Genomic DNA, 23,591 nt, shown 5'->3' on the forward strand with positions numbered 1-23,591 from the left:
CGCACAACATGTAAACTGGACGAATAGCTCAGTGTAGCCTGGCTCCTGGTAGTTTTCGCCGTTTGCGTAAAGTTTGAATCCCAGGTGAGATATATATTTTTTCCTTTGAAATGTAGAATTACATTTTATTGTGTTGAGAATAGAAGAGAGGAGTGCAGCCAAAACCTTGTAACTGAACATTACGAACACATTTAATGAGGAACTTATTGTTGAAAACCTTCTTACAGACCGACCCACACAGTACCAGTCAAAAGTTTGGACACACCTACTCATTCCAGGGTTTTTCTTTATTTTTACTATTTTTTACACTGTGGAATAATAGTGAGGACATCAAAACTCTGAAATAACATATATGGAATCACGTAATAACCAAAAAAGTGTAGATTCTTCAAATAACTACCCTTTGCCTTGATGACAGCTTTGCACACTCTTGGTATTCTCTCAATCAGCTTCACCTGGAATGCTTTTACAACAGTCTTGAAGGAGATCCCACATATGCTGAGCACTTGTTGGCTGATTTTCCTTCAGTTTATGGGCCATCACTCTCCCTCTTGGTCAAATAGCCCTTACACAGCTCGAGGTGTGCTGGGTCATTGTCCTGTTGAAAAACAAATGATAGTCCCAATAAGCGCAAACCAGATTGGATGGTGTATCGCTGCAGAATGCTGTGGTAGCCATGCTGGTTAAGTGTGCCTTGAAGTCTAAATAAATCACTGACAGTGTCACCAGCAAAGCACCCCCACACCATCACACCTGCTCCTCCATGCTTCACGGTGGGAACCACACATGTGGAGATCATCTGTTCACCTACTCTGTATTTCATAAAGACATGGCGGTTGGAACCAAAAAGATCACATTTGGACTCATCAGACCAAAGGACAGATTTCCACCGGTCTAATGTCCATTGCTCGTGTTTCTTGGCCCAAGCAAGTCTCTTCTTCTTATTGGTGTCCTTTTAGTAGTGGTTTCTTTGCAGCAATTCAACCATTAAGGCCTGATTTCAAGCAGTCTCTTCTGAACAGTTGATGTTGAGATGTGTCTGTTACTTGAACTCTGTGAAGCATTTATTTGGGCTGCTATTTCTGAGGCTGGTAACTCTAATGAACTTATCCTCTGCAGCAGAGGTAACTCTGGGTCATCCTTTCCTGTGGCGGTCCTCATGAGAGCCAGTTTCATCATAGCGCTTGATGGTTTTTGCGACTTGAGGAAACGTTCAAAGTTCTGACCTAAATGTCTTAAAGTAATGATGGACTGTCGTTTCTCTTTGCTTATTTGAGTTGTTCTTGCCATAATATGGACTTGGTCTTTTACCAAACAGGGCTATCTTCTGTATACCACCACTACCTTGTCACAACACAACTGATTGGCACAAACACATTAAGAAGGAAAGAAATTCCACAAATTCAGAAGGCACACCTGTTAATTGAAATGCATTCCAGGTGACTACCTCATGAAGCTGGTTGAGAGAATGCCAAGAGTGTGCAAAGCTGTCATTAAGGCAAAGGGTGGCTACTTTGAAGAATCTGAAATATAAAATATATTTTGATTTGTTTAACACTTTTTTGGTTACTACATGATTCTATATGTGTTATTTCATAGTTTCGATTTCTACACTATTATTCTACAATTTAGAAAATAGTAAAACATTAAGAAAATCCCTTGAATGAGTAGGTGTGTCCAAACATGCGTGGGCGCAACATGTCCCCCCACATTCTGAAATTGCATTTTTGTTCCCCCACAGTTTTGTCATTGGAATGTGACACAAAACAGGGCAACGCTGTCCTTTAGGACCATGCGGACGCCTCAGAGCGGTCGGGTAGGCTGTTTGGAGTGTTTATCCGATTGGATATTTATTTTTTACAATAATAATAATTATGTCTCCCTCCCCCACTTCAAAAACCACAGTTTTATATGCATTATTAGAATCATATGCGTTATTTGAATCAAGCATCGAGGACCAGCAGTGAACAGTGTGTATATGCCACCTGACAGCGATGGTAACTATTGGACAAGACCTTAAGCAGAATCAGCGGGGAAAGAAGACCCTGTTGAGGTTGACTCTAGTCTGGCACTGTGAAGAGACATGAGAGGTGTAGAATAAGTGGGAGGCCTCGGCCGCCGGTGAAATACCACTACTCTTATCGTTTTTTCACTTACCCGGTGAGGCGGTTAAGGCACTTCTACTCCTTTATCTTTTTTTCTGGATGTGTGTGAAACGGATAAGCAAAAACACTCGCTTTTGTCATATGTGAAAATGTGGCAATGTATTATTGGTACGCTGCACTTTTACAGACCAAGTAAACCTTGAATTTGGATGCTTAAAATATCCCGCTGGTTGACAAATTGACCTATTTTAAGAAGTGCCATTGGTAGGTGGATATAAAGTCTAAGATCTTTTGATAAGTTGATAAGGAATTTGTTACTGAACCTAATTGTCACGGCTTTCTTCCTGGGGTGAAGGAGAGGACCAAAATGCAGCGTAGCCAGTGCTCAACATGTTTAATTAAACAGTAACCGTGAACACTTAACAAATAACAAAATAACAAACCGTGAAAACCGAGACAGTCCTATCTGGTGCAGAACAAACACAGAGACAGGAAACAATCACCCACAAAATCCCAACACAAAACAAGCCTCCTATATATGATTCTCAATCAGGGACAACGATTACCAGCTGCCTCTGATTGAGAACCATATTAGGCTGGACACAGAAACAGACAAACTAGACACACAACATAGAATTCCCACCCAGCTCACGTCCTGACCAACACTAAACAAGCAAAACACATAGGAACTCTGGTCAGGACGTTACACTAATCACTGTCACCTGGTCAGAATGACATAGGGCTAAATGTGCCAGGTTGTGTAATGGGGAAAACTAACGTAGCATTTTATCACCTGCAACTACATCAACGATTTGAATTGTCTAACGCACATTTTGAGACCAAAGAAAGTTTTTTCTAATGTTCTCAAATATGGACCCATAGAGTTTATTTATGTTGTTTGTTATGTTTATTTCTTTAACCTTTTTTTGTTTAATCCAGAGAAACCTGATCCAAGACAATGTGAGATTTATGATTAGGAAATTACCTGTACGAAGAAAACATAACAGCGCATGAGATCTGAATCATGGTAAAATAAGAAACAGACTCTGTATCCACTGTATTGCAGGTTACCCTGGTGAACCTGGCCCCCAAGGTCCAAGGGGAGCACCAGGAGACATTGGAGAGATGGGCATTAATGGACCTCCGGGACCACCAGGGATATTAAACTCCACAGGTCAACATTTCACCGTCTTTATGATATATAATATATCCTATCCCCTTATTTTTCTAAATGTTCTGTCTTTTCTGGTCCTGTTTCCTAATTGTCCCACCTTCCACCAATTCCTTATACCAGCCTCTTCCTTTTTAATCCATGAACGGAAGTAAACAAGAGTCACTTTGGGACGGATTGTTGGGGCCTAGGGTCAGTCTTCTGTCAACCTGCCTTTCTATCCATTCACTTCCTGTCCTACTATAGTAGACACTGCTCATATTTGTACACAATAAGAGCACAGCTGTTCTAACTTGTGYTCTTAGACWTACAGAGCCGTGAAAAAGTATTTGCCCCCTTTCTGATTTTCTCTATTTTTGCATATTTTTKATACTGAATGTTGTCAGATCTTCAACCAAAACCTAATATTAGATAAAGGGAACCTGAGTTTACAAATAACCTCCAAAAATGTGATACCCTTTTTATTTATTTAATTAACAAAGTTATGCAACACCCAATTCCCCTGTGTGAAAAAGTAATTRCCCCCTTACACTCAGTAACTGGTTCTGCCACCTTCAGCTGCAATGACTGCAACCAAAAGATTCCTGTAGTTGTTGATCAGTCTCTCTCATCGCCATGCAGAACTTCTTTAACTCAGAAACATTTGTTTGGTTTTCAAGCATGACCTGCTTGTTTCAAGTCCTGCCACATCTTAATTGGGATTAGGTCTGGACTTTGACTAGGCCATTCCAAAACTTCAAATGTGTTGCTTTTTTCATGTAGACTTGATTGTGTGTTTTGGATCATTGTCTTGCTGCATGACCCAGCTGCGCTTCAGCTTCAGCTCACAGACGGATGGCCTGACATTCTCCTGTAGAATTCTCTGATACAGAGCAGAATTCATGGTTCCTTCTATTAAGACAAGTTGTTCAGGTCCTGAGGCAGCAAAGCATCCCCAAACCATCACACTACCACCACCATGCTTGAACGTTGGTATGAGGTTCTTACTGTGGAATGCAGGGTTTGGTTTTGTTTACTCAAGTTTTGTTTACTCAAGTTTGCCAAAAACCACCTGGATGATCATCAAGACTCATGGAAGAATGTTCTATGGACAGATGATTCAAAAGTATAACTTTTTGAACGACACGTGTCCCATTACGCCTGGCGAAAACCAAACACTGCATTCCACAGTAAGAACCTCATACCAACGGTCAAGCATGGTGGAATGTCAGATCATCCGTCACGTGCGCCGAATACAACAGGTGTAAACCTTACAGTGAAATGCTTACTTACAGGCTCTAACCAACAGTGCAAAAAAGGTATTAAGTGAACAATAGATAAGTAAAGAAATAAAAACAACAGTAAAAAAGACAGTAAAACACAAGTTTACATGAAAATGGCTAAAAAGCAACACATTTGAAGTTTTGGAACAGCCAAGTCAAAGTCCAGATCTAATACCAATTGAGATGTTGTGGCAGGACTTGAAACGAGCCGTTCATGCTTGAAAACCCACAAATGTTGCTGAGCTAAAGCAGTTCTGCATGGAAGAGTGGGCCAAAATTCCTCCACAGCAACGTGAGAGACTGATCAACAACTACAGGAAGCATTTGGTTGGAGTCATTACTGCTAAATGTGGCAAAACCAGTCAGTGTAAGAGGGCAAATACTTTTTCCACATAGGGGCATTGGGTGTTGCATAACTTTGTTAATTAATGAAATAAATTAAATAAGTATGTAGTTGTATTATTTCTTCACTCAGGTTTCCTTTGTCTAATATTAGGTTTTGGTTGAAGATCTGAAAACATTCAGTATAAAACAATATGCAAAAGTAGAGGAAATTAGAAAGGGGGCCAATACTTTTTCCACACCACTGTATTACAGCACTGTAGCACTGTATTACAGCACTGTAGCACTGTAGCCACTGATCCACAAGCACGTAGCACTGTATCACAGCCACTGTTAGCACTGTATTACAGCACATGTAGCACACTGTATCACAGCACTGTATTACAGCACTGTAGCACTGTATTACAGCACTGTATTACCAGCACTGTAGCACTGTAGCACTGTATTACAGCACTGTAGCACTGTATTACAGCACTGTATTACAGCACTGTAGCACTGTATCACAGCACTGTATTACAGCACTGTAGCACTGTATCACAGCACTGATATTACAGCACTGTAGCACTGTATCACAGCACTGTATTACAGCACTGTAGCACTGATATACAGCACTGTATTACAGCACTGTATTACAGCACTGTAGCACTGTATCACAGCACTGTATTACAGCACTGTAGCACAGCACTGGATTACAGCACTGTATTACAGCACTGTATTACAGCACTGTAGCACTGTATTACACACTGTAGCATGTATTACGATCACTGTAGCACTGTATTACAGCACTGTATTACAGCACTGTAGCACTTTTTCACAGCACTGTAGCACTGTATTACAGCACTGTAGCACTGTATTACAGCACTGTAGCACTGTATCACAGCACTGTAGCACTGTAGCACTGTTATTACAGCACTGTAGCACTGTATTACAGCACTGTAGCACTGTATTACAGACTGTATTACACATGTAGCACTGTATCACAGCACTGTAGCACTGATACAGCACTGTACACTGTATCACAGCACTGTAGCACTGTATCACAGCACTGTATTACAGCACTGTAGCACAGCACTGTAGCACTGTATTACAGCACTGTATCACAGCACTGTAGCACTGTATCACAGCACTGTATTACAGCACTGTAGCACTGTATCACAGCACTGTATTACAGCACTGTATTACAGCACTGTAGCACTGTATCACAGCACTGTATTACAGCACTGTAGCACAGCACTGATTACAGCACTGATTACAGCACTGTATTACAGGCACTGTAGCACTGTAATACAGCACTGTAGCACTGTATACATCACTGTAGCACTGTATTACAGCACTGTAGCACTTTTTCACAGCACTGTAGCACTGATTACAGCACTGTAGCACTGTATCACAGCACTGTAGCACTGTCACTGTATTACAGCACTGTAGCACTGTATTACAGCACTGTAGCACTGTATTACAGGACTGTATTCAGTAATGTAGCACTGTATACAGCACTGTAGCACTGTATCACAGCACTGTAGCACTGTATCACAGCACTGTAGCACTGTATCACAGCACTGTATTACAGCACTGTAGCACTGTATCACAGCCTGTATTACAGCACTGTAGCACTTAGCACTGTATTACAGCACTGTAGCACTGTATTACAAGCACTGTATTTACAGCACTGTAGCACTGTATCACAGCACTGTATTACAGCACTGTATTACAGCACTGTAGCACTGTATCACAGCACTGTATTACAGCACTGTAGCACTGTTTCACAGCACTGTATTACAGCACTGTAGCACTGTATTACAGCACTGTATTACAGCACTGTATTACACACTGGATTACACACTGTAGCACTGTATACAGCACTGTATTACAGCACTTAGCACTGTATTACAGCACTGTTAGCACTGTATTACAGCACTGTAGCACAGCACTGAGCACTGTATACAGCACTGTATCACAGCACTGTAGCACTTTTTCACAGCACTGTAGCACTGTATTACAGCACTGTACACTGTATCACAGCACTGTAGCACTGTATACAGCACTGTAGCACTGTATTACAGCACTGTAGCACTGTATTACAGGACTGTATTACAGCACTGTAGCACTGTATCACAGCACTGTAGCACTTTTTCACAGCACTGTACACTGATCACAGCACTGTAGCACTGTATCACAGCACTGCTAGCACTGTATCACAGCACTGTAGCACTGTATTACAGCACTGTAGCACTGTATCACAGCACTTATACAGCACTGTAGCACTGTATCACAGCACTGTATTACAGCACTGTAGCACTGTATACAAGCACTGTATACAGCACTGTAGCACTGTATACAGCACTGTAACACTGTATCACAGCACTGTATTACAGCACTGTAGCACTGTATCACAGCACTGTATTACAGCACTGTAGCACTGTATCACAGCACTGTATTACAACACTGTAGCACTGTATCACAGCACTGTATTACAGCACTGTAGCCACTGTATTACAGCACTGTATTACAGCACTGTATTACAGCACTGTAATGTACAGCACTGTAGCACTGTATTACAGCACTTAGCACGTATTACAGCACTGTAGCACAGCACTGTAGCACTGTATTACAGCACTGTAGCACTGTATCACAGCACTGTAGCACTTTTCACAGCACTGTAGCACTGAATTACAGCACTGTAGCACTGTATCACAGCACTGTGCACTGTATCACAGCACTGTAGCACTGTATTACAGCACGTATTACAGCACTGTAGCACGTATCACAGCACTGATTACAGCACTGTAGCACTGTATCACAGCACTTGATTACAGCACTGTAGCACTGTATCACAGCACTGTATTACAGCACTGTAGCACTGTATCACAGCACTGTATACAGCACTGTAGCACTGTATCACAGCACTGATTCAGCACTGTAGACTTATTACACACTGTACACAGCACTTAGCACGTATTACAGCACTGTAGCATGTATCACAGCACTGTAGCACTTTTCACAGCACTGTAGCACTGTATTACAGCACTGTTAGCACTGTATTACAGCACTGTATTACAGCACTGTAGCACTGTATTACAGCACTGTAGCACTATATTACAGCACTGTAGCACTGTTATCACAGCACTGAGCACTGTATTACAGCACTGTAGCACTGTATCACAGCACTGATACACAGCACTGTAGCACTGTAGACAGCACTGTATACAGCACTGTAGCACTGTATTACAGCACTGATGTATTACAGCCACTGTAGCACTATATTACAGCACTGTAACACTGTATCACAGCACTGTATTACAGCACTGTAGCACTGTATCACGCACTGGATTACAGCACTGTACACTGTTTACAGCACTGTATTACAGCACTGTATTACACACTAATATTTACAGCACTGTATTACAGCACTGTAGCACTGTATTACAGCACTGTTACACTGTATTACAGCACTGTAACAGCACTGTAGCACTCTATTACAGCACTGTAGCACTGTACACACACTGTAGCACTTTTCACAGCACTTAGCACTGTATTACCAGCCACTGTAGCACTGTACTCACAGCACTGTAGCACTGTATCACAGCACTTAGCACTGTATTACACACTGTATTAACAGCACTGTAGCACTGTATCACACACTGTATACAGCACTGTAGCACTGTATCACAGCACTGTATTAACAGCACTGTATCACAGCACTGTATATACAGCACTTTAGCACTGATGCACAGCACTGTATTACAGAACACTGTAGACATTGTATTAACAGCACTGTAGCACTGTATCACAGCACTGTAGCACTTTTTCACACACGTAGCACTGTATACAGCACGTAGCACTGTTACAGCACTGTATTACAGCACTGTAGCATGTATTACAGCACTTAGCACTATATTACAGCACTGTAGCACTGTATTACAGCACTGTAGCACTGTATCACAGCACTGTAGCACTTTTTCACAGCACTGTAGCACTGTATTACAGCACTGTAGCACTGTATCACAGCACTGTAGCACTGTATCACAGCACTGTAGCACTGTATCACAGCACTGTATTACAGCACTGTAGCACTGTATTACAGCACTGTATTACCCGTAAGCTCTGCTACCATGCACCACTCACTATTGTCTTTCTCATTCATTCCATCACCTTACACCCCTCAACCCCTGACCCCTTGTCTCTCCTTTTCATTGTCCAGGTCAACCAGGGCAGCTAGATTACCCCGGTCTCCCTGGTCCTAAGGGTTTAAAGGGGGAGCCAGGCAGGTACTACACTATAGAGCCAATACCAGGACAACCAGGGGAAAGAGGGCGTCCCGGAGCCAAGGGGGTCAGAGGCCGTCCAGGTAGGAACCACACAATACCAGACCGTATGGAGTCACACCACAAGCTCTCTCTAGCCACTGTCCATGATTTAGATATGATCTGCCCTTTTCATGCAGTCATTGGAACTTAAATGATGCACGTTCTAGCGTAAATGCAAGGTATACTGGGAACTTTTACTGACATGGTGTACGTTTTCCCTTACATCATCGCTGTGTTTCGACGCTGTATAATTACTGGAATTCTGTTAGGATGTGGAGGTAAGCGTGGTGTCATTGTATATTGATTGTGATAAACTGTCTGGTTCGAGCCCTGAATCCTGATTGGCTGACAGTCGTGGTATATCAGACCGTATACCACGGGTATGACAAAACATTTATTTTTACTGCTCTAATTACGTTGGTTACCGGTTTATAATAGCAATAAGGCACCTCGGGGGTTTGTGGTATATTTGCCAATATATCACGGCTAAGGGCTGTATCCAGGGACTCATATCAAATCAAACTTTATTTGTCACATGCGCCGAATACAACAAGTGTAGACCTTACCGTGAAATGCTTACTTACAAGCCCTTAACCAACAGTGCAGTTCAAGAAGAGTTAAGAAAATATTTACCTCATAAACTAAAGTAAAAAATAATTAAAAGTAACATAACAATAATGAGGCTATATACAGGGGGTACCGGAACCGAGTCAGTGTGCGGGGGTACAGGTTAGAGGTAATTTGTACATGTAGGTAGGGGTGAAGTGATTATGCATAGATAATAAACAGCGAGGAGCAGCAGTGTACAAAACAAATAGGTGGGGGGGTGGAGTCAATGTAATAGTCCGGTGGCCATTTTATCATTGGTTCAGCAGTCTTATGGTGTAACGGCTGTCGTCTTCCTCCTCGTCTGAGGAGGAGAAGTTAGAAGGATCATAGGACCAATGCGCAGCGTGGTAAGTGTCCATCGCGTTTATTATCAAACATAAACTGAACACTAAGAAATACAAAACAATAAAGGTGAACATAAACTAAACAGTTCTATCTGGTGCAGACACACGAAGACTGAAGACAACCACCCACAAAACCCAACACAAAACAGGCTACCTAAATATGGTTCCCAATCAGAGACAACACAAAACACCTGCCTCTGATTGAGAACCATATCAGGCCAAACACAGAAATAGGAAAACATAGAAATACAAACATAGACTGCCCACCCCAACTCACGCCGTGACCATACTAAATAAAGACAAAACAAAGGAAATAAAGGTCAGAACGTGACATATGGCTTGGTGGTGGAAGCTGTTAGGGAGCCTTTTGGTCCGTTGCGTCGTGCCTAAGAACAGCCCTTAGCCGTGGCGTATTGGCCATATACCACACACTCTCGGACCTTATTGCTTAATTAAACTGTCAATATATTTCAAATACTGCTTAGGTCAGCGTCCCAAAAAGCATCCTATTTCTCGTATAGTGCACTGCTTTTAACCAGAAGGCCCAGAGGGTACATAGTAATGCTCTATGTATGGAATAGGGCTGTTTGGAACGCAGACTAGATGTTGGTCTGACATAATGCAAAGTTTCAGGTTGTTAGTCCATTTTCTAAAGTCGCTGATATAACTGGCACTGATGATCAGTGGAGTTATGTTTTTAATTATACATTTTTTGGGGGGGGGGGGTTGCCAATCATGTCCTGTAGGCATTTATTGTGTTCCTGGTGAGCCGGGTGTACGAGGAGATGATGGCGATACCGGATATCCAGGATTAATGGGATACAAAGGAGAAAAAGGTGAGTGACCTTTATTTATTTTTATGTATTTAACCTTTATTTAAACTAGGCACGTCAGTTAAGAACACATTTTTATTTTAAAATTAAGGCCTACCCCGGGCCAATTGTGCGCCACCCTATGAGACTTCCAATCACAGCCGGTTGGAAGTCAGCCATGTCTGCGTCTGTCCTTCAGGCTACAACGGTGAGTGTGAGTGTACGTACGAGAATGGTCAAAGAGGGATCCCAGGTCCTCCGGGCCCCCGCGGACCCATAGGGTATGACGGGCTGCCAGGGCACAGCGGAGAGAAAGGTGACCATGGATATAATGGGGACCCTGGCTCACAAGGATCCCAAGTAAGGCTAACCCATAATGTAGAACATAGAAACTAATTATAAACCCTTTCATAAAACGTATTGCAAAGTGTAATGGCGACTCCCTATAAGACGCCACTGTAACAGGTTGAGAGTAGTTCATGACGTGTCCACAGAATCGGCTTTCCAAACGTAGATATATCTTTGGGTGATGTTCCTATTTCTTGCATATGAAACAATACAGGATATTCCAATATGCAGAGGAGTAATCTATGATTCCTGTGGGATGGTATAAACTCTATGCTCTATAACCTGTGCTAACCCTTCCTGGTCACCTGTGCTAACCCTTCCAGGTCAACCCAGGCAGGTTACAGTGATGTTGTCTGGACTGTAGGGCAACCCAGGCAGGTTACAGTGATGTTGTCTGGACTGTAGGGCAACCCAGGCAGGTTACAGTGATGTTGTCTGGACTGTAGGGCAACCCAGGCAGGTTACAGTGATGTTGTCTGGACTGTAGGGCAACCCAGGCAGGTTACAGTGATGTTGTCTGGACTGTAGGGCAACCCAGGCAGGTTACAGTGATGTGGTCTGGACTGTAGGGCAACCCAGGCAGGTTACAGTGATGTTGTCTGGACTGTAGGGCAACCCAGGCAGGTTACAGTGATGTGGTCTGGACTGTAGGGCAACCCAGGCAGGTTACAGTGATGTTGTCTGGACATGCTTCCCCCTGTAGGGAAACCCAGGCAGGCCTGGTTACAATGGAGTGAAGGGACAGAAGGGAGAGTCCTATGTGATCAACTATAAAGGTGAGTGGAAGATGTGATCCAGATTAGAATGGGCAACGTAAGAAAATCTCTTACGCCTCGATCAGACCATCAGCGTCATTGCGTTTTGGTACACCAGAAATACATTCATTTCCAATGGAACGCTGCGTTTGCCTTGCAGCATTGCATTGTAGAGGCAGTTGCAGTGCATTCTGGTTGGTGCATGCGTTGGATTTATCCAAGTATGCATCAAACTGTATGTGTGGACTTTACAGAAAGGTTGGCAGAAGGTGAATGTTGAACCTTACTTACACACACACATAACCAGTAAACATGTTGGATTACATAGTGATGGAAGTCTGACTGCAGAATTTATTAAGCAGCAATGACGCTGTCGATCTGATCGAGTCGTTACGAGTCTCTACAGAGCACCACACACAATATATACCACTGACAGGACAGTGAGTTATTTTAGTATGTGTATGTGATCCCTGTGGGAATTGAACCCGTACCTTGTGTCATACTTTTCCAACTGAGCCACAGAGGAAAACATGTCAGTGCTGTATATTTTAACCCATGCTGGTTTGAAATGACGTTTGTCAAATTACAAGAAATGTAAAATGCACTTTAAATGACCCCTCAAACCTCTTCATAACATTGCCTTTAGTATTTTGGTGTAATACATTTGACATTACATAACTTGTTGTTTTGGACATTTTAATTGACAGGTGCGAAGGGTGACCCTGGCTTCAATGGCCCCAACGGACCGTTTGGGGCCGCCGGTCGGCCAGGATCCGATGGCTTCCCTGGCGCTGTGGGAGACCCCGGACCCCMGGTGAGTTAGTGGGTTAGTCTGTCAGAGGAACATTATTCCTCCCAGGGTCATTTTGATTTGAAATGTGGGGGGACATTACGATCATTTCCTACATTTCTACACTATACTATTGGGATAACAGTCAATTCCCACTGGGCACAGACGTCATTTCAACGTCTATTCCACGTTGGTTCAATGTAATTTCATTGAAATGACGTGGAAACAACGTTGATTCAACCAGTGTGTTCCCAGCGGATTAGTGCATCTGCAGTCTGTCTGTGTTGTCACAGTGTACGATTTCTGCTCCGGGCTTCCACTAGGTACAGATCTAGGATCAGCTTGCCCTCCCCAAGTCCCAACCTGAATCATTAGTAGGGAAACACAAAACTGACCTTAGATCAGCCTGTAAGGGACAACTTCGCCCTCTTCATGTCATGCCTTGCCATCCGTCAGGGTGACGGTTACGGGAGCTCGGTAGGTGACAAAGGCTACCCAGGGCTCCATGGTCCTGAAGGCCCCCCAGGCAGACCGGGCCCCCCAGGCCCTGGTGCTCCAGGCCATCATGGCCACCAAGGGCCCCCAGGGGACGTGGGCCTCCCAGGACCCCCTGGACAAACTGGACAACGTGGACCTCTAGGTAGGACCGAGTGAAACGCCTGAATGAAAATCTTCCTCAGTGGTAATGGTCTTAGGTTAACATTGTCATTTAATATTTAGTGAAACAAAATGGAATCGATCTAATTAATCATGCCAAATCAAGTTCAGTTCAAATCTGTTTTACTGACGGGAAACCTTTTTCTTTGTATCACCAGGCGAGGTTCTGCCCTGTGGCCCTTACAACCCTGGCCTACCTGGCTTAAAGGGTCTACTTGGGCTCCCAGGTGAGCAACTACAGTTGAAGTCGGAAGTTTACATACACTTAGGTTGGAGTCATTAAAACCCGGAAAGTATTCAGACCCAGGCTTTTTACACATTTTGATACACTACAGCCTTATTCTAAAATTGTTTACAGACAGATTATTTCACTTACAGTTCACTGTATCACAATTCCAGTGGGTCAGAAGTTTACATACACTAAGTTCACTGTGCATTTAAACAGCTTGGAAAATTCCAGAAAATGATGTCATGGCTTTAGAAGCTTCTGATATGCTAATTGATATAATTTGATTCAATTGGAGGTGTACCTGTGGATGTATTTCAAGACCTAGCTTCAAACATAGTGCCTCTTTGCTTGACATCATGGGAAAATCAAAAGAAATCAGCCAAGACCTCAGAAAAAAAATGGTGGACCTCCACAAGTCTGGTTCATCCTTGGAAGCAATTTCCAAACGCCTGAAGGTACCAAGTTCATCTGTACAAACAATAGTACGCAAGTATAAATACCATGGGACCACGCAGCCGTCATACCGCTCAGGAAGGAGACGCGTTCTGTCTCCTAGAGATGATCGTACTTTCGTGCGAAAAGTACAGGTCAATCCCAGAACAACAGCAAAGGACCTTGTGAAGATGCTGGAGGAAACAGGTACAAAAGTATCTATATCCACAGTAAAACGAGTCCTATATCGACATAACCTGAAAGGCCACTCAGCAAGGAGAAGCCACTGCTCCAAAACCGCCATAAAAAGACAGATTATGGTTTGCAACTGCACATGGGACAAAGATCGTACTTTTTGGAGAAATGTCTCTGGTCTGATGAAACAAAAATAGAACTACTTGGCCATAATGACCATCGTTATGTTTGGAAGAAAAAGGGGGATGCTTGCAAGCCGAAAGAACACCATCCCAACCGTGAAGCATGGGGGTGGCAGCACTATGTTGTGGGGGTGCTTTGCTACAGGAGGGACTGGTGCACTTCAAAATAGATAACATCATGAGGGAGGAAAATTATGTGGATATATTGAAGCAACATCTCAAGACATCAGTCAGGAAGTTAAAGCTTGGTCACAAATGGGTCTTCCAAATGGACAATGACCCCAAGCATACTTCCAAAGTTGTGGAAAATGGCTTAAGGACAACAAAGTCAAGGTTTTGGAGTGGCCATCACAAAGCCCTGACCTCATCCTATAGAAAAGTTGTGGGCAGAACTGACAAACCGTGTGCGAGCAAGGAGGCCTACAAGCCTGACTCAGTTACACGAGCTCTGTCAGGAGGAAAGGGCCAAAATTCACCCAATTATTGTGGGAAGCTTGTGGAAGGCTACCCGAAATGTTTGACCCAAGTTAAACAATTAAAGGCAATGTTACCAAATATGAATTGAGTGTATGTAAACTTCTGACCCACTGGGAATGTGATGAAAGCAATAAAAGCTGAAATAAATCATTCTCTCTACTATTATTCTGACATTTCACATTCTTAAAATAAAGTGGTGATCCTAACTGACCTAAAACAGGGAATTTTTACTCGGATTAAATGTCAGGAATTGTGAAAAACTGAGTTTAAATGTATTTGGCTAAGGTGTATGTAAACTTCCAACTTCAACTGTACATACTGACACTGTTAAAGATTGTGTGTGTGTGTGTGTGTGTGTTTTTCTAGGCTTTCTTAGCATGCTTTGGGAGTCTGAAATATGATTAATAGGTGATAGATTGATTAACAGTTGATATATTGATTGCCAGTGGTGATAGATTGATTGACAGGGGATATATTGATTGACAGTGGTGATAGATTGATTGACAGATTGATTGACAGTGTTGATATATTGATTGACAGGGGATAGATTGATTGCCACTGACTGATCAACCTGTTCTGATTGACCCTCCCCAGGGAATCCTGGGCCACCAGGACCACTTGGTTTCCCAGGTCCCACAGGTTCCCTTGGACCTCAAGGCATGAGAGGAGATGACGGGACAGATGGAGGAACTGGACCACCAGGTAATGACTGTTTGGAAGGAATCATCACATAAGTGTTAATCATTTGTACGTGTGGCCTCCTGAGTGGCGCAGTGGTCTAAGGCCCTGCATTGCAGTGCTWGCTGTGCCACTAGAGATCCTGGTTCGGGTCCAGGCTCTGCCGCAGCCGGCCGTGACCGGGAGACCCATGGGGCGGCGCGCAATTGGGCCAGCGATGTTATCCATTCCAAATGAATGACATTGCGTTCTGGGTTTATTTTGTAAATGAGCTTTTATGTCATTAATAGACAGAGTTGAGGAAGGAGTTTTACTGGATTAGCTGTGGTTGGTGGTTGGTGTGTTTGTTGGTCAGTGGGTTCATTTGTAAGGCTCAAGTAAAATCAAACCAGCGTTGCATTCTATCTTTATGAAATGGATTGGACCTGGCTAGGTTCCGCTATACGTCCAGTAGAGGCAGTGCTACTCCTTCCTCAGCAGTGCTAATCCAGTAAAACTCCTACCTCAGCAGTGCTAATCCAGTAAAACTCCTACCTCAGCAGTGCTAATCCAGTAAAACTACTACCTCAGCAGTGCTAATCCAGTAAAACTCCTTCCTCAGCAGTGCTAATCCAGTAAAACTCCTACCTCAGCAGTGCTAATCCAGTAAAACTCATACCTCAGCAGTGCTAATCCAGTAAAACTACACCTCAGCAGTGCTAACCAGTAAAACTCCTCTTCTCAGCAGTGCTAATCCAGTAAAACTCCTTCTCAGCAGTGCTAATCCAGTAAAACTCCTTCCTCAGCAGTGCTAATCCAGTAAAACTCCTACCTCAGCAGTGCTAATCCAGTAAAACTCCTTCCTCAGCAGTGCTAATCCAGTAAAACTACTACCTCAACAGTGCTAATCCAGTAAAACTACTACCTCAGCAGTGCTAATCCAGTAAAACTCTTCCTCAGCAGTGCAATCCAGTAAAACTCTACTCAGCAGTGCTAATCCAGTAAAACTACTACCTCAGCAGTGCTAATCCAGTAAAACTCCTTCCTCAGCAGTGCTAATCCAGTAAAACTACTTACCTCAGCAGTGCTATCCAGTAAACTCCTTCCTCAGCAGTGCTAATCCAGTAAAACTCCTTCCTCAGCAGTGCTAATCCAGGAAAACTACTACCTCAGCAGTTGCAATCCAGTAAAAAACTCCTTCTCAGCAGTGCTAATCCAGTAAAATCCTACCTCAGCAGTGCTAATCCAGTAAAACTCCTACCTCAGCAGTGCTAATCCAGTAAAACTCCTTCCTCAGCAGTGCTAATCCAGTAAAACTCCTTCCTCAGCAGTGCTAATCCAGTAAAACTCCTTCCACAGCAGTGCTAATCCAGTAAAACTCCTTCCTCAGCAGTGCTAATCCAGTAAAACTCCTTCCACAGCAGTGCTAATCCAGTAAAACTCCTTCCTCAGCAGTGCTAATCCAGTAAAACTCCTTCCACAGCAGTGCTAATCCAGTAAAACTACTTCCTCAGCAGGTCTAATCCAGTAAAATCCTTCCCAGCAGTGCTAATCCAGTAAAACTCCTTCCCAGCAGTGCTAATCCAGTAAAACTCCTTCCTCCACGCAGTGCTAATTCCAGTAAAACTCCTTTCCCAGCAGTGCTAATCCAGTAAAACTCCTTCCTCAGCAGTGCTAATCCAGTAAAAACTTCCTCCCAGCAGTGCTAATCCAGTAAAACTCCTTCCTCAGCAGTGCTAATCCAGTAAACTCCTTCCCACAGCAGTGCTAATCCAGTAAAACTCCTTCCTCAGCAGTGCTAATCAGTAAAACTCCTCCTCAGCAGTGCATCCAGTAAAACTCCTTCCTCAGCATGCTAATCAGTAAACTCCTTCCTCACAGTGCTAATCCAGTAAAACTCCTACCTCAGCAGTGCTAATCCAGTGCTACTCCTACCTCAGCAGTGATAATCCAGCTGATACAGAATAGAGACACAAAACTTGACGTGGTCATTCTCGGGCCTGTAATATTTACACAGTAAATAGATATAATTTTAAAATTAAAATGGGTTATAATGGTTATGACTGAATAAATTAAGGGACTGGTTGGTGGTTTGTAGTTAGTGTTTGTAGTTAGTGTTTGTAGTTAGTGTGAGTAGTTAGATGGTTCATGTCTGGATCCCTCTTCCCAATCAGGACACCAAGGATGTGTTGGAGATAATGGTGACCCTGGTCAACCTGGAATCAACCTGGACGGACCACCAGGACTCCTGGACCACCAGGCTCTCCAGGCTGGCCGGGACCTCCAGGAACACCTTCAACACCGGACCTGTCCCATGGGTCCACCTGGACTACCTGGGTTACTGGGACCCAAGGGAGGTCCTGGTTTGCCAGGCATCCCTGGGCCTCCAGGTGCATCTAACTCACTGTTAATACACACACACACACACAATTATTCACTGTCATAACATCTAGTAGTCAACACAGTGAAAGAGAGACCATTATAGAGCAGTGGACATTGGAAGAACATTGCATTGGCCCACCAGACACTGTTACTGTAATGTACAGTACCAGTCAAAAGTTTGGACACACCTACTCATTCCAGGATTTCTTTATTTTTACTATTTTCTACATTGTAGAATAATAGTGAAGACATCAAAACTATGAAATAAACACATATGGAACATGTAGTAACCAAAAAAGTGTTAAACAAATCAAAAATATATTTTTATATTGAGATTCTTCAAAGTAGCCACCCTTTGCCTTGATGACAGCTTTGCACACTCTTGGCATTCTCTCAACCAGCTTCACCTGGAATGCTTTTCCACAAGTCTTAAAGGAGTTCCCACATATGCTGAGTACTTGTTGGCTGCTTTTCCTTTGCTCTGCGGTCCAACCTATCCCAAACCATCTCAATTGGGTTGAGGTTGGGTGATTGTGGAGGCCAGGTCATCTGATACAGCACTTCATAACTCTCCTTCTTGGTCAAATAGCCCTTACACAGGCTGGAGGTGGGTTTTGGATCATTGTCCTGTTGAAAAACAAATGATAGTCCCACTAAATGCAAACCAGATGGGATGGCGTATTGCTGCAGAATGCTGTGATGCCTTGAATTCTAAATAAATCACTGACAGTGTCACCAGCAAAGCACCCTAACACCATCACACCTCCTCCTCCATGCTTCACGGTGGGAACCACACATGTGGAGATCATCTGTTCACCTACTCTGCGTCTCATAAAGACACGTCAGTTGGAACCAAAGATCTCAAATTTGGGCTCATCTAACCAAAGGACAGATTTCCACCGGTCTTTTATTTATTCATTTTTTTACCGTTATTTTACCAGGTAAATTGACTGAGAACACGTTCTCATTTACAGCAAYGACCTGGGGAATAGTTACAGGGGAGAGGAGGGGGATGAATGAGCCAATTGTAAGCTGGGGTTGATTAGGTGAACATGATGGTATGAGGGACAGCTTGGCCGGGTCGTGTTTCTTGGCCCAAGAAAGTCTCTTCTTCTTATTGATGTCCTTTAGTAGTAGTTTCGTCTTTTACCAAATACGACTATCTTCTGTATACCACCCCTACCTTGTCACAACTGATTGGCTCAAATGCATTAAGAAGGAAATAAATTCCACAAATTAACTTTTAACAAGGCACACCTGTTAATTGAAATGCATTCCAGGTGACTACCTCGTGAAGCTAGTTGAGAGAATGCCAAGAATGCTTTACAATCTTTCATTGTTCTTGGTGACTCTAAGATGGGGCTCATTGCATCTCTAACCATATGGTGATTTCATAACAGGGGGACCAGGCCCGTATGGAGGTGTGGGTTACAAGGGGTCAGAAGGAGACACTGGGGACCCAGGACCGAGCGGTCCTCCAGGGCCAATAGAATGTAGAGAGAAAGGATCTGTTGGCCCACCGGGAGCCTCAGGACCACCAGGAGTCAGGGGCCCATCGGGTGAGGATCTAAAATAGCCACCACATGGTACAGTTCTTTTCATGTTTGATCTGTTTGACACACCGCTAAAATCAGGGCCCATATTTGGAATCAATTAGGTTTTGGAACTATCCCCAGAGCATGTCATCTTTCCATGGTCATTTTAACAGTCACACTTTAAGGGAACTATAAATTATAAAAGATTAATATGGCATCGATAAAGTATTCATAAGCACTACATAAATATAAAATGCTCACTGCACAGAGCTTCCCACTGTACAATATGCTCTGAACAGTCCTCCACCTCACATTTAGTTAAAAAGACATGTACTACTTTCAGTCATTTAGTGGTGTGTCTTGTTAGGTTTCCGTGGTGATAAAGGACATAAGGGTGTGATGGGTCCTCCTGGACGTGGAGTGAAGGGACCAGCAGGGATCCCCGGGCCTCCAGGTCCCCCGGGCCCCGTTGGTGCCAAGGGTTTCAGTGGGTCACCAGGTGACCCGGGCTTCCCTGGTGTAACAGGGACCAAAGGTGAGCCAGGTCCCATTTATTATTATTAATATCAATATTTTTATCATTTATTTTTTATTTTTAAATCAATATTATTATTATCAATATTATTATTTGTCACGCAAAATGACGCTGGAGAGACGAAGCAGGTACGGGGAGTAACATTTAATAAATGACGRACATATAACGAGACAAGCACAGCGTCAGCAAACAAAAACTTAGACAAGAAACAATCAATGCAGCAGCAGGGAACAGAGCAAGGGAACAGACAAATATAGGGGAGGAAATTAACATGTAATAAGTGAGTCCAGGTGAGTCCATTAACGCTGATGCGAGTGACGAGAGAAGGCAGGTGTGGGTGATGGATGGCAGGAGCGTGTGATGCAGGGTAATCTGGCGCCCTCAAGCGCCAGGGGAAGGGAAGAGCGGGAGCAAACATGACATTATTATTATCACTATTAATTCAAATTTTGATGATGATGGTTATTATTATCATCTGAACATACCACAGCAACAGGCAATGTCGAATAATATGCTGGTTACTTTTACTATTGTATTACATATTTAATAAACAGAAACTATTTTTGTTTCCAGCTTGTCTCAGCACACACGCAAGCAAATCCACCCGGTTGACTAAAATACAGTRCCTTCGGAAAGTATTCAGACTCACTGGCTTTTTCCACATTTTGATACGCTACAGCCTTATTCTAAAATTGATAAAATAGTTTTTTTCCCTCATCAATCTACACACAATACCCCATAATGACAAAGCAAAAACAGATGGGATTTTTTTGTTGCTAATTCATCTATTTAAAAAAAAACTGAACTATAACATTTACATAAGTATTCAGACCCTTTACTCAGTTACTCAGTACTTTGTTGAAGTAGTTCAATCTTGGTTTCATCAGACCAGATAATCTTGTTTCTCGTGGTCTGAGAGTCTTTAGGTGCCTTTTGGCAAACTCCAAGCGGGCTGTCATGTGCCTTTTACTTAAGAGTGGCTTCCGTCCGGCCACTCTACCATAAAGGCCTGATTTGTGGAGTGCTGCAGAGATGGTTGTCCTTCTGGAAGGTTCTCCCATGTCCACAGAGGAACTCCAGAGCTGAGTGACCATCGGGTTCTTGTTCACCTCCCTGACCAAGGCCCTTCTCCCCCGATTGCTCAGTTTGGCCGGGCGGCCAGCCCTATGAAGAGTCTTGGTGGTTCCAAACTTCTTCCATTTAAGAATGATGGAGGCCACTGTGTTCTTGGAAATGGTGGAAAAAGTAACCAATTTTCATACTTGAGTAAAATAAAAGATACCTTTTAAATGAAAATGACTCAAGTAAAAGTGAAAGTCACCCAGTAAAATACTCCTTGAGTAAAAGTCTAAAAGTATTTGGTTTTAAATATACTTAAGTATCAAAAGTAAAAGTACAAGTATACATCATTTCACTTTCATTATATTAAGCAAACCAAACAAAATKTACAGATAGCCTGGGGCACACTCCAACACTCAGACATCATTTACAAATGAAGCATGTATGTTTACTGAGTCTACCAGATCATAGGCAGTAGGGATGACCAGGGATGTTATCTTGATGTGCGTGAATTGGACCATTTTCCTGTCCTGCTAAGCATTCAAAATGCAACAAGTACTTTTGGGTGTCAGGGAAAATGTATGGAGTAAAAAGTACATTATTTTCTTTAGGAATGTAGTGAAGTAAAAGTTGTCAAAAATATAAATAGTAAAGTACAGATACCCCCCMAAAACACTTAAGTAGTACTTTAAAGTATGTTTACTTAAGTACTTTACACCACTGGTTCAATGCGGCAGAATGTTTTTCGTATCCTTCCCCAGATCTGTGCCTCGACACAATTCTGTCTCAGAGCCCTACAGACAATTCCTTCGACCTCATGGCTTGGTTTTTGCTCTGACATGCACTTTCAACTGTGGGACCTTATATAGACAGGTGTGTGCCTTTCCAAATCATGTCCAATCAATTRAATTTACCACAGGTGGACTCCAATGAAGTTGTAGAAACATCTCAAGGATGATCAATGGAAACAGGATGCACCTGAGCGCAACAGTCTTATAGCAAAGGGTCTGAATACTTATGTATATAAGGTATTTCTGTTTTTTAATTTGAATAGATTTGCCCAAATTTCTAACAACCTTTTTTCACTTTGTCATTATGAGGTATTGTGATGTCATTATGGGGTATTGTGATGTCATTATGGGGTATTGTGATGTCATTATGGGGTATTGTGATGTCAGTATGGGGTATTGTGATGTCATTATGAGGTATTGTGATGTCATTATGGGGTATTGTGTGTAGATTGCTCAGGCTTTGTATTTATTTAATACATTTTAGAATAAGGCTGTAACGTAACAAAATGTGGAAAAAGTCAACGGTCTGAATACTTTCCAAAGGCATTGTAGTGTTATGACATTTACGTGATTCTCTGTTCGCACAACTATTTCATTTGAATTGGGATAAGGATATATAAATATGGATGCCATGTTTTGGGTATCGCCTGCCTCAAAATAGATAGCTTGCAAAATAGACATTCACAACCCTGGTATCCCATTTGGAGTACAAAATATACCAGGACCGTGTTCATTAGGCACCAATAAGAAACACAAATTGTTTTTCCATTGCAAAATATTTTAAAACATTTTCATGTGGTGCCCTAATGAACATGACCCAGCCAATGGACTATCTAACTCTTCCCAATGATGTCATCTTTCCCAGGGCCCAGGGGATATCCTGGTAGAGATGGATCGGCTGTTCCTGGTACACCGGGTCGGCCTGGAAACCCAGGATCCCGAGGGAGGCAAGGGGAAAGGGGTTTTACAGGACGTGACGGTCARGATGGAGACCAGGGGTACAAAGGAGCCAAAGGTACAAAGTGAATATACTGTACATTATAATGTATGCACTTTGCAGCATCCATAGAATAAAATAGATACCCAGTATTGTGTTTATCTATTGTTTACAGTATCCTATCTATCTTCATGACWATGTGCATGATTTCCTCTCTGTGCATACTTTACACAACATTACATTTTCAGTGTGCTGTCCCTCATCGTAGACTGTTTCTGCATAGAACGCTATATCACCCGTTGTTGTTGCATTAACAGTATTATATATGTTGTACTTATATGTACACATAGTGTAGTATATTATATTGTTCAGTATATTACATGTTGACAGTGTAGAATGTCCCCAGGTCATAGAGGTCCCCCCGGAAGTCCTGGACCAGTAGGAGTCATAACCATTAAAGGACAGAAGGGCTCTGAAGGACCACCAGGAGAGGACGGTTTCACTGGAGCCAGAGGTGAGAGAAACACAACAATACCCCCTCTGCACACTCTTAGATGTCCCCATAGGARAACCCTTTGAAGAACCCGTTTTGGTTCCAAGTAGAACCCTTTTGAGTTCCATATAAGTTCTGCTTTGGTAATAGATGTTGGACTAGGGGTTTTATTTAGAAAAATACTT

General features: G+C 42.8%; 1 protein-coding gene across 1 annotated transcript in view; it reads left to right on the plus strand.

The window, feature by feature from the left end:
* The window catches only part of LOC111979095 (collagen alpha-4(IV) chain), a 53,063-nt gene that overhangs the window by 381 nt on the left and 29,091 nt on the right, over positions 1 to 23,591 (plus strand). Inside the window, exons 2-15 of the mRNA XM_024009383.2 lie at positions 3,172 to 3,279; positions 9,082 to 9,228; positions 10,887 to 10,976; positions 11,152 to 11,312; positions 12,004 to 12,076; positions 12,763 to 12,869; positions 13,302 to 13,485; positions 13,661 to 13,729; positions 15,612 to 15,719; positions 17,849 to 18,064; positions 19,457 to 19,615; positions 19,959 to 20,126; positions 22,842 to 22,991; positions 23,320 to 23,427. Of these exons, the coding sequence (XP_023865151.1) occupies positions 3,231 to 3,279; positions 9,082 to 9,228; positions 10,887 to 10,976; positions 11,152 to 11,312; positions 12,004 to 12,076; positions 12,763 to 12,869; positions 13,302 to 13,485; positions 13,661 to 13,729; positions 15,612 to 15,719; positions 17,849 to 18,064; positions 19,457 to 19,615; positions 19,959 to 20,126; positions 22,842 to 22,991; positions 23,320 to 23,427 (1,789 nt within the window). The 5' untranslated portion in view covers positions 3,172 to 3,230. The remainder of the gene's footprint in view (positions 1 to 3,171; positions 3,280 to 9,081; positions 9,229 to 10,886; positions 10,977 to 11,151; positions 11,313 to 12,003; positions 12,077 to 12,762; positions 12,870 to 13,301; positions 13,486 to 13,660; positions 13,730 to 15,611; positions 15,720 to 17,848; positions 18,065 to 19,456; positions 19,616 to 19,958; positions 20,127 to 22,841; positions 22,992 to 23,319; positions 23,428 to 23,591) is intronic.

The sequence above is a fragment of the Salvelinus sp. IW2-2015 genome, linkage group LG19 (assembly GCF_002910315.2).
Source record: "Salvelinus sp. IW2-2015 linkage group LG19, ASM291031v2, whole genome shotgun sequence".
Lineage (NCBI taxonomy): Eukaryota > Metazoa > Chordata > Actinopteri > Salmoniformes > Salmonidae > Salvelinus > Salvelinus sp. IW2-2015.